General features: G+C 50.8%; 1 protein-coding gene across 5 annotated transcripts in view; it reads right to left on the reverse strand.

The window, feature by feature from the left end:
- Positions 1 to 12,535, reverse strand: part of TRAPPC12 (trafficking protein particle complex 12) — an 85,773-nt gene that overhangs the window by 28,718 nt on the left and 44,520 nt on the right. For all 5 annotated transcript variants that reach the window (XR_004343454.1, XR_004343453.1, XR_004343452.1 and 2 more), the window contains exon 6: positions 9,683 to 9,795. Coding sequence is in view for 2 of the 5 variants with exons in the window: in XM_030311721.2 (XP_030167581.1) it covers positions 9,683 to 9,795 (113 nt within the window). In the remaining 3 variants the exon portion in view is untranslated. The remainder of the gene's footprint in view (positions 1 to 9,682; positions 9,796 to 12,535) is intronic.

A 12,535-nucleotide genomic window follows, 5' to 3' on the forward strand; every position in this document is an offset into this window, starting at 1 on the left:
TAAAGTAGCCCTTCTTTTACGAGGTTCCTTCCGCCAGGCTAACGTGGGATGGGTGGAGGCTGCTGGGTTGTGGGAGGGACGGAGCCGAGCTCAAGACCATGCGGGGCACGTCCGTATCGGCAACGACCCACACCCCAATTTACTTTGGCATCGTTCCCTATGGACCGTGTCTACCTCCGCAAGCGGTGTTAGAACTCTGTTCCCTTGGCTCTCTCCCAACTGGTCTGTAAGGGTCTCTCAGGCTGCAGAGAAGCCAGAGAAGGAGGGACCGTGGGACAGAGGCACCTGCTGTCCTGATGCGATGGTCTCTAGCTTGCCCGAGGCCCGGGAGCACAGCAAATTTGTTTGAGATCAAGGAGCATTTCACCTTCACAGATACAATTACACCATCCAAACATCTACTAGTCTAGCACATTCTTCTGCATCAAAGACAGCAGGGAAAACGGGTGCCCTGGGCCACCTGGTAAAGGTCACAAGTGACGTCCTGCTCAAACTGGGCCCCCTGTTACAATTCGGGACCACGGTCTAAGTTCAGGCTCCCTGGCTGACTACAGAGAGTCTGTAACCACTGTCTGGGGAAGCTTCCACATTAGGGAAAGCCTGGCCTCTTCTGAGCAAACGACTGCTTTCTAGACGCCGAGAACTGTGTCCTGACGCCGTTTCCCTCCTGGCTCTGGTGACCAGGAGTCAGACCTGCTTTTTGGCTCCTTTCCTGTTACCGCCGTCTCAACTTCACCTTCTCTGTCCTGCGGTCTCGTTTAACTTTTTTTCAACAGAAAAATGCCTGATTGTAAAGTTAAAGTACGCTGACATAACGACGGCTGACAAAATAAAAAAGAATAGAACGGCCTCTGTTCCTGTTACCCACGTAGCTAACACAATGCTGTTCTCCCTTCAGCGGATGTTGTTTACAGGAGACCGTACTGCAATAATAAATCTGTGGGCTGGCTTTGCAAATGAGCATCGTGTGTGAACATTTCCCACGTCAGGGCTGTGGAGTTAGATGACTGTTTGGAAACCACATCATGCCTTGACACCCCAGGTCCGGGTCTGTTCCGGGACACCCCAGGTCCGGGCCTGCTCCGGGGCCCTTGTGTGCGGCTGCCATCTAAGGCTGTTCCCTCTCACTTGGGGAATCCGTGCTGGGATCAAAACTGTGAAGAGCTAGCTGACTGTTGCTGGAGAGACAGCTGTCAGACGGCAAAGCTCACAGTGTATTATCTGCACACACAGTCACAGCATATGGTCAGTGTGTTATCCGCGCACACACAGTCACAGTGTATTATCCGCGCACGGTCACAGTGTATTGTCCACACACACGGTCACGGCGTATTATCTACACACACAGTCACAGTATATTATCTGTGCACACAGTATTATCTACGCACACAGTCACAGCGTATTATCTGCACACACGGTCACAGTGTATTATCTGCACACACGGTCACAGCATATGATCTACGCACACGGTCACAGAGTATTATCCATGCACACGGTCACAGCATATTATCTACACACACAGTCACAGTATATTATCTGTGCACACAGTGTATTATCTACACACACGGTCACAGCGTATTATCTGCCCACGGTCAAGCGTATTATCTGCACACGGTCACAGCGTATTATCTGCACACGGTCAACCGTATTATCTACACACACGGTCACAGCGTATTGTCTGCACACAGTCACAGTATATTATCTGTGCACACAGTGTATTATCTACACACATGGTCACAGCGTATTATCTGCACACGGTCACAGCGTATTATCTACACACACAGTCACAGTATATTATCTGTGCACACAGTGTATTATCTACACACACGGTCACAGTGTATTATCTGCACACGGTCAAGCGTATTATCTGCACACGGTCACAGCATATTATCTGCACACGGTCAAGCGTATTATCCACACACAAGGTCACAGCGTATTGTCTGCACATGGTCACAGCGTATCATCCACACACAAGGTCACAGTATATTATCCGTGCACACGGTCACAGCGTATCATCCACCCACACGGTCACAGTGTATTATCTGCACCCGTGGCAGTGCTCTCATGTTCTCACAGCCTGAAGCCCTCAGTCCCTTCCAAGGGACAGCAACCTTCCACCGTCCTGGCCTGGCTTCCTGCTCCAAGTTGACCCTGTGTGAGCATTTGATTCTACAACCACTGCTGACCTCTGGCCCGGAAAAACGACCTGGAGGACCAACAACAGACGCCATAGGAGCAGTGAGAGCACAGGGGACAGACAGCCCTAAGGGGAATGGGAACGTAGTAACTGCTTTCTTCCCAGAAACGACAACTCTGGTTGTGTAGACTGTCCTTGAGTTGAGCCTCTCAGACCGGCATCAGGGCTCCTGGCCAGTCTGAGGCCACCACATGCAGCCCCGGCCCGACTTGCCTTCCTGAAGCCTCGAGGGGGTGGCCCGGTTCTCCACCCACCACCGGACACCGGCCGCGCTGCGTCTGGGAGGGAGTCACCGAGTCCGTGCCCCAGGGCTCAATACCAGCGCCCCGGGTCGGGCAGGAGGAGGGGCCAGGCGTGCAGGCTGAGGAAGGAAGGCTGGGGGAGGGGATGGGTGGAGGACGTCACCCGAGGAGATGTGACTCCGTGTCCTGACCCCTCAGCAGCGAAGAGCCCCACCCCCTGGTCCTGTGAGCCCAGCCGCTGGGGCCATGGTCCCCGTCAAGGTGACACTCAAGTGTGCTGCCTGGGCCATGTTCCCAGGGCGGCGGGGAGTCTGCTGCACTCGGGGGGGCCCGGGAGACCGCAGCGTGACCCCACGGGGAGAGTCAGGACCAGGTTTCTGGGGCCGGGCGACCTGTTCTAGCGTAGGCTCCCCCACCCCCACCCGCTGTCAGACCCTGGTGACTCTTCCACGTCTGTAAAACGGGGACGCTATCACTTCAGACGGCTGTCGTGTTAACGGAGGGTGTAAAACACAGAGCACAGCACGTTATGGTGCGGGCGCCGCTCACATGGTCACGGTGACCCCACGGCCACTGTGGGCGCTCGACCTGGCATACCCTGGGGGCCGCGCTCAAGGACACAGGAGAGAGCAGAGGGATGTGGGGAGGGTCCTGGTCAAGAGCCTGAGGTTTACAGCTCTCCTGGGGTTTCCCATTGGCTGTGACCGACTCAAAACACCAGCCTGCTGGTGTCGGACGGAGCCTCGGAACCCTGTGGTCCAACCCCTGACCCCTGATCTCTGGTTTATAGGTGGAGAGCAGAGCGGATCAGCGGCCGTGCACAGAACAGACCGGTATGCAGGTAATGCATCCGTGCCCCTAACTTTAGATCAGGCTGCCACAGGAGTGGTGTGCGGGCCTTTAGTATTTTCAGCTTTTGCACTTTTTTTTTAAGTTTATTTTGAGACAGTGCGAGTGGGGGAGGGGCAGAGAGAGCGGGAGACAGAGAATCCCAAGCAGGCTCCACACCGTCAGCACAGAGCCTGACGCGGGGCTCGAACTCACAAGCCGTGAGATCGTGACCTGAGCCGAAACCAAGAGTCAGATGCTTAACCGACCGAGCCACCCAGGCGCCCCTGGATTTTGTACTTGAGTAAATAAGTCCCCGCATGAACACTGCCTTCCTGCCACCTCACCCTGCGTGTCCACGGTATACTGGGGAATGGCCCACGGATCACGGATCACGGGGCGGGGGAAGCGGAGCCCCGGAAACTGCGCTCACAGAGGGTGGGGCGGGGGGTGGCGGGTGTCGTGCTCAGCCCTGAACTGTCGCGGGCTGTGCACACAGGTGCTCATACACATCTGCCCGCTGACCTGACAGCGGGTCAAAGACAGACCACTCCCGCTTCAAAGCCCCCAGGGGCCTCTCCGGCTGAAACCACCCTCAATTATGCACTGGACGAGCTTGTAGGTAACACTCGCCTCTGGGGGGCAGGGGGGCAGCGTGCAGGAGGAGGAGAGCGGAAGCTCAGGGGCTGGGCTTCTTATCTGCCGGGTGGTGGTGGAGGAGCCGTGGGGGGCCCGCGGGCACCACCTTGCTCTGTGTCCCCCACCCCCTTCTCTTTACCACCACCAGTCCTGTCATGTGGGGCTGCCTCTGTCTTGGGAGGCGGGGCCAGGTTTTAAGTTGGAACACACGGCAGGTACATGTTGAGATTAGCCATGGAAATCCTTTTGGCCAGAGGCCAACACACCGTCCCTTCCAGGTCGGGCTGCCTGTGTTGCTTCCAGAATTAGAACCACCCGCCCTTCTCTTAGTTCAGCAGCACCAGACGGATGGGCTTACATCTGGGTCGTGCCGTCAGAAGGACACCCACTGGTGCACGGCGCGGCCCCGTGACCTGGGCTGGGATGTCCACACCCAGGTGGCACCCGAGAGACCAGTCACGCTCAGCCCCCGGCAGCGGGTCCCTACACCGCAGGCCGCGCCGGGCCAGGGGCTCCCGTGGTGTGACCGCACTGGGCCTGCTCACCTCTCTGCCCTCATGAGCCGTCGGCTGTCACCGCCTGGCCACCCGGGGGTGAAACCACCTGAGTGAGGACGGACCCCATCTCTGGGGGCCGGCCTGTGGGACCGGGGATTTCAGACACTGGTCCCGGGGCTCTTATTCGTTGGTTCAGTCTACCACCAAACGCAGTAAGACGTGTTCGTACTGGATGGAGCAGAGAATCTGGCACAGGCAGGAACACTGTCGGTCTTTCTCCCTTCGGCTGGGACGTGTCACAACGAGGGGTCGAATCACATGATCACAGGCAAGTTAGCTGGCCTCTCTGTGCCCCAGTTTACTTAGCTATAAACGGGGATAATGGAATCCCTACTTTACTGGGTTTGCATAAGGATTAAATGAGCTGTTATTAGAAAAATGCTGAGGAACAGAGACCAGTCCCTGACGAACACGCTGTATTTCAGGGGAATGGGTACAACAGTCTAGAGCAGCCGTGGCGGCAAGACCTGCCCTTGTCTCTCCCTACCCTGCAGCACATGAGATACCTCAGGACCAGGAAAACGGACTCCTAAAACGTCTTCTTTTCTCCCCTCGAGTCACTGGAACACTTGGAATTTTCTCTCAAGTACATAAAAATTCCCCCGATGCGATATGGAGGTAAATGAAAAACGTAATTAACAAAATCATCTGTGTACAGTTTAGAAAATCATTGATTTTGCGTTTCTCGGCAACAAGTTATACGCTTATGTCTGAAAATAGCTGTATCTTAAGTGTTTTAAGATTCAAGGAAAAAAGTGTTGGAACCTAAAAAAAATGTTCCCCGTCAACCGATTAGCGTCCAAGAAAGAAGAGTTTTCCTGTCTCTCTGAAGTTATGCAGGGCAGAGGCTGTGAGGTGCCTGGGACACCTGCTCGCGCCGGAGTGAGGGCTGCTGTGCGGGAAGGAGCCCGTCCGCCTCCCTGCCGGGAGTCCTGAGGACGCCGGCATCTTGGAAAAAGCCCCTAAAACCTTCCTCAAGAATAACGAGACTGAGGGGCGCCTGGGTGGCGCAGTCGGTTAAGCGTCCGACTTCAGCCAGGTCACGATCTCGCGGTCCGGGAGTTTGAGCCCCGCGTCAGGCTCTGGGCTGATGGCTCGGAGCCTGGAGCCTGTTTCCGATTCTGTGTCTCCCTCTCTCTCTGCCCCTCCCCCGTTCATGCTCTGTCTCTCTCTGTCCCAAAATAAATAAAAAAACGTTGAAAAAAAAAATTTTTAAAAAAAAAGAATAACGAGACTGAAAGGAGGGACCGGAAAGATACACTCTCATTTAACACAGGGCCGTGTCGTGCTGCTGCCCTCACCGCTTGTGGTTACAGCTCTGGGCGCTCTGCAGACGCGACCTCACCTCGAGGGAGGCGGGAACAGGCGCTTCGCTTCCATCTAACGGTGAGCAGCCTGAGCGGTGGGGTGGCCCAACGCCCGGAGGTGGAGAGACTCTAAGTTCCCTATTTCTTCCGAATATCACTTCACAGCATAATCTGACCCGTGGATGCAGCTTGGCGCCTTCCGCGTCACTGTTAGCGTTCAACCAAGAACAATTCACAAAGCGCTTCTGAACCTTACCTGCCTTCGGAGTTGGCATTACGAATGCCAGTTGTCATCACACAGTAGGACTTGCTTTGATTCTGGAACATTTTAAACTACCACTTGCTTAAACATTGCTCCCGGGCCTCTGTGAGACACAAAGTGGGTGCTTGTAGGATCTGCAGGATGCGTGAAGGGCCTGAAGAGACATTTTGCTAGACAGAGAAGACACACAGGTCTGCCACGTTTAAGGGCATGTGATTTGTACACAAGAGATATTTCCCTGCTTTTAATCTACCAAGGATACCGAGGAAGACTTACATGCCAACAAGTTGGACGACCCAGACGAAATGAATAAATTCCTAGAAACATATAATCCTCCAACATCGAACAAGGAGGAAACAGCAAATCTGAACAGGCCAACTACTAAGAGAACATTTCAGGCCAATATCCCTGATGAACATACATGCAAAAATCCTCAACAGAGTCTCAGCAAACTGAATCCAACTCTACAATAAAAGGATCATACACCACAAGCAAGTGGGATTTGTTGCAGTGATGCAAGGATGGTTCAACACCCACATATCAATCTGGCACATCACGCTCACAAAATGAGGAATGAAAATCCTGTGGTATTGCCACAGATGCAGAAAAAGCATCTGACACAATTAAAAAAAAATTTTTTAACGTCTATTTTTGAGATAGAGAGAGACATAGAGTGTGAGCGGGGGAGGGTCAGAGAGAGAGGGGGACACAGAATCCGAATTGGGCTCCAGGCTCCGAGCTGTCAGCACAGAGCCCGACGCGGAGCTTGAACCTGAGAACTGCGAGATCATGACCTGAGCTGAAGTCGGCCGCCCAACCGACTGAGCCACCCTGGTGCCCTGCATCTGACACAATTTAATGTCCACTTATGATTAAAAACTCTCAACACAGTGTGTATAGAGGGAATGTACCTCAATATAATAAAGGCCATATATGACAAAGCCATAGCTAACATACTCAACGATAAAAGATCGAAAGCATTTCCTCTAATATGAGGGACAAGTTAAGGATGCCCACTCTTACCATTTTATTCAACACTTTTTTTACCCAACGCTTTTTTATCCAACAATTTAGTGGAAGTCCCAGCTGCAGCAATAAGGAAAAGAAATAAATGGCATCCAAGTAATTAGGAAGTAAAACTGTCACTATTCACAGTTGATATGACACCACATATAGAAACCCCTAAAGCATCCACCCAAAAACTATTAGACCCAATAAATGAATTCATCAAATTGGCAGGATCGAATTCATTAAATTCAATTCATTAAAATTGGCAGGATACAAAATCAATATTCAGAAATCTGTTGCATTTTTTTTATTTTAGTTTTTTTAATGTTTACTTATTTTTGAGAGAGACGGAGACAGAATGTGAGTGGGTTAGGGGCAGAGAGAGAGGGAGACACAGAATCCGAAGCAGGCTCCAGGCTCCGAGCTGTTGGCACAGAGCCCGACGCGGGGCTCGAACTCACGAGCTGCGAGATCGTGACCTGAGCCGAAGTCAGACGCTCAACCGACTGGGCCACCCAGGCGCCCCTGTTGCATTTTTATATAGTAATAACCAACTATCAAAAGAGCAATTAAGAAAATAATACCGTTTACTACTGCATCAAGAAGAATAAAATATGTAGGAGTTAATATAGCCAAGGTGAATCACTTGCACTCAGAAAACTGATGAAAGAAACCGAAGACGATGCAAGTATACAGAAAGATACTCTGTGCTGTGGACTGGAAAAATATTGTCAGAATACCCGAAAAAGCCTACAGATTCAACACAATTCCTATCAAAACACCAACGGCCCTTCTCACAGAACTAGAGCTAAACTAAACGAAAATAATCCCCAAAGTTTGTATAGAAGCACAAGAGACCATGAAGAGCCAAAGCAACCTTGAGGAAGAAGAGAGGTACGGGACTATCATGCTTCCTAGTTTCAAGACCTACTAGAAGCTACGATAATCAAAACAGTTTGGTACCAGCACAAAGACACCCACACACAGGTCAACGCAACAGGTAGCTGACCATAAAAGCATCGTTAATTGATCTGTGATGAAGGACACAAAAATATACAACGGGGAAAGGAAAGTCTCTCCAATAAATGTCAGGGAAACTGGACAGCTACCTGCAAAAGAGTGAAAGTGAACCACCTTCTTACAGCATCCACAAAAATGAACTCCAAATGGATTCCAGACTTAAATATAAAACCTGAAACCATAAAACTCCTAGAATAAAACATAGGCAGTAAGCTGTAGGACACTGGTTTTGGTGATATTTTTGGATCTGTCTACTCAGGCAAGGACAATAAAAAAGCAAGAACAAACAAAAAGGACTAAATCAAACTAAAATGCTTTTGACAGCAAAGGGAATCATCAACAAAATGAAATGGCAATCCACTGAATACACGGCGTATCTGATAAGGAGTTAACATCCCAAATATACAAAGAGCTCATAAAATTCCATATAAAAAACCCAGCCAGGCAGAGGGCCCGAAGAGACATTTTGCTAGATAGGGAAGACACACAGGCGGCCAACGGGCACACGGAAAGATGCTCAACATCACCAATCATCATGGAAATGCAAATCCAAACCACAACGAGGTGTTATCTCACACCTGTCAGAACGGCTTGGATCAGAAAGATAAGAACTAACAGGTGTTGGTGAGGCGGTGGGAGAAAAGGCAGCCCCGTGCACTGCTGGAGGGACTGCAAACCGTGCGGCCACCACGGAAAACAATACGGAGGTTCTCTCAAAACTGAAAAGAGGAAGACTCTACGATCCGGCAGTCTACTTCTGGGCACTTATCTGAGGAAAACGAAAACGCTAATCCAAAAAGATATATGCACCCCTGTGTTCATTACAGGATTATTTACAACAGTCAAGATTTGGAAGTTAAACGTCATAGATGTCCACGGACGGACGACCGGATTAAAAAGGTAGGGTATATACATACAATGGAATATTACTCAGCCGTGAAAAGAATGAAATGATGCCACTTGTGACAACACCGATGAATCTAGAGGCTATTAGGCTACGTGAAATAAGTCAGAGAAAGACAGATACGTATGACTCCACCCACACGTGCAACCTGAAATACAAACAAAATGGAAACCGACTCGGACACACAGAGAACAAACCGACGGCTGCCAGAGGGAGGGGGATGGATGAAATGAACGGGATGAAGAGGTGTCAACCTTCCGGATGCAAAGTAAGTAAGACACAGAGATGTGATGTACAGCATGGGGAGCCAGTCACTAACACTTTCATGACCTTCCACGGTGACCAGCGGTAACCAGACCTGTTGCGGTGACTGTTTCCTAACGTACGTGACATTGAACCACTGGGTTCTACACCTGGTACGAATATGGTTTGTCATGTCAGTTCTTCTTCAACAACAACAAATACTAAGGAAGAAGGATTTCAGGCCCCAAGCTTTGCATCCTCTGCCCCCAACAACAACTTCGACAGGCAAGAATACCACGGTCACGATGAACTGGGTCCCCCGCCTTCCCGCAGGAAGCGGTGACGGCGGATGTCGGGTGGATTGGGTAGAGAGTGACGTGGCTGCTCCCTCCAAGGAAGGGGAAGGGAGGGGGTTCTCCGCCAGGCGGGGGGGGGGGGGGAGTCCCAGAACGGCCCACCCGGGCACCATCGGTACCTTGCTGCAGACGGCCTTCACTCGGTGCAGCCTGTCCAGTGACTCCTGCGGGTTCCCCAGGTACTGCTGAAGCTCCGCGTGTAAGATCCTCATCGAAAAGGGCACCATGGAGCCTGGGACGAGAGCAAAGCCAAGCTAGTTAGTTGGCGGTAAGTGAGCACGCCTTCGCGCCGAACACGCCTGCGGGAGGGAACTGCCGATGTGGCAGCGGAGGGACGCCAGCACGCCTTCCTTTCTCGGTTAAGTCTGCAATGGTGTCGGTCGTAAGATGTATGCCGGTTTTCTCGGCAAAGCGCCACAAGGACCAAAGGCGAAGGCGATGTCCCTACTGTTTCCATAGCTGTGCTGTAACCAGGTAGAAACCAGAGGTTGTGCCCTCCCGCGGCGAAAGCCGCCGCATCTTTTCTTTCCGTTCAGGGAGGCAAGCTCAAACAGAAGGCTGCCCACAAGCCGACCCCGAAAGGAGGCCCGCCAGGCACGGGGGAGCAGGGGAGGAAAGTGAGCGAAGACGCGTCTCAGGCCCAGGTCCCGAGGACGTCGCTGAGCCTGATTCGGTGGTTTGCGTGGGTGCGTGTGCGCAGCTCTGGAGGGAAAGGTCTACCTCACAGGTGCCCCGACGGGAGGCGGGGGAGCCACACGTGAAAGCTCCACCCCCAGGGCCACCCTGCAGGGGGTAATTCACGGCCACGCAGCCCTGCCAGCGCGCTGCGGGGGAGTGAGGGTGGCGCTCTGAAGAAGGGCTCACGCACGGGAATTGAAGGGGCTGCGTCAGGTCTCGGAAGAAGGGAATCTTTTTGTGAATCTCTCTTCTGATACGGTTTGGAATCTGACACCTGGTATATACACGGAGTACACGTAAACCGTCAAAATGATCAAACGGCCTGTGCTGATTATAAAGGAGACCGTGGATATGGAAGTGACAACACGGGGCGGTCACACAGTCAGAAGAGGGCTTCTGAACACAGACCGAAGGCGTCGGTATTTAGATCCCGAATACGGTTTGGAAGACGGTCAGAAAACAAGCTGTGTGACACCTGTAAGCGACGCAGCATCTCTGTGCCCCAGCCTGTCCCTCGGCCTAAGCATTAATCACCAGGGAGGGTCTGCCACGGGCCACGCTAGCATGACTTTTCGCCTGTGCTTAGTCCTCTTGGAACTGTACGACGCTCTAGGGTCTTTACCAGAGACTGAAAGAAAGATCTAAAAGGGAAGGTGAAAATAAGGAACTCGACAGAAAATAGGTTGTATTGCAATTATAAGTCCGGACAAAAGAAAGATGACAACTACTGAATTTTAAATGTCTGAATTTTTTTTTTTTTGAAAAAAATTTCTTTCTTGATGACACTAAATAATTCCTGTCTAAAAACGATGGATGACTGAGTTTACATTCTGGAATGAGTTGTTCTTGGCTTCCTAGAAAGAAAGATGTCTTGACATCAGCATCACTAAATGTGGGACTGTGCTGACACGGGAAGTGATACACCCTTTCATATCACGTAAAGAACAGGTGACAATCGCTCCCGTGTGGGTCAGAATTCACCTGCAGAGAAAGAAGATCTCTAGAACTCTTCAAACTCTGTCAGATCAACACAGAAACAAACATTCTACTGCAAGTTCCCAGACCCACTTTAGAAACGAGCTGAATATATGAACAGGTGGCAGGGAGCTATCTGCTCTGCACCCTGGCAAATGCCCATGTACCCGAGGAAGTTTCTGCATTTAAACTATTTTTTTTTCAATGTTTTTTATTTATTTTTGGGACAGAGAGAGACAGAGCATGAACGGGGGAGGGGCAGAGAGAGAGGGAGACACAGAATCGGAAACAGGCTCCAGGCTCCGAGCCATCAGCCCAGAGCCCGACGCGGGGCTCGAACTCACGGACCGCGAGATCGTGACCTGGCTGAAGTCGGACGCTTAACCGACTGCGCCACCCAGGCGCCCCGGAAGTTTCTGCATTTAAAACGACATGCAAACACATGTGGGACTTAAGTGAAAATGAACATGCAACTTATCAAAGTTTGTGAGATTCAGGAAAAGCAGTGCTAAGAGGGAATTTTATAGCATTAGACACATATATTTGAAAAGAGACAAGATCTTAAAATCAATCATTTAAACTTCCATCTCAGAACACTACTGAAAGGCAGGGTGTGTAGAAGAGAAAGGGGAGAAATAAAAATTAAAGCAGAAATCAATGACACTGAAAACAGGAAACCAACAAAGGAAATCAACAAAACTCAGAGCTGTTTTTCTGACAAAATGAGTAAAATTTATAAATGTCTAGCCAGGCTAACAAAGAAATAGAGGAGAAGACATGAACACTAATATTAGAAATAAAAGGGAGGGAGGGCGCCTGGGTGGCTCAGTTGGTTGAGCGTCTGACTTCGGCTCAGGTCATGACCTGGCAGTTGGGGAGTTCGAGCCCCGCGTTGGGCTCTGTGCTGACGGCTCGGAGCCTGGAGCTGCTTCGGATTCTGTGTCTCCCTCTCTCTCTGCCCCTCCCCTGCTCACACTCTGTGTCTGTCTCTCAATAATAAATAAACATTAAAAAAAAAAAAAGAAATGAAACGGAGGGACACATCACTACTCACCACACAGACACTAAAAGGGTAATAAAGGAATATTAAGGACAACTATGTCCACAAATTTCATAACTTAGATGACATGGACCAATTCCTTGAAAGACACTGTTTATTAAAAATCACCCAACAGACACTGATGGTGAGCATCTTGCCATCTGTCTGTCATCCTTCTGGATGTTTCTTTGGAAAAGTGCCTATTCATGTCTTCTGCCCATTTCTTCACTGGATTAGTTGTTTTCCGGGTGTTGAGTTCCGGGTGTACTTAATGATGAGA

This window comes from Lynx canadensis, chromosome A3 (genome assembly GCF_007474595.2).
Source record: "Lynx canadensis isolate LIC74 chromosome A3, mLynCan4.pri.v2, whole genome shotgun sequence".
Classification (NCBI taxonomy): Eukaryota; Metazoa; Chordata; class Mammalia; order Carnivora; family Felidae; genus Lynx; species Lynx canadensis.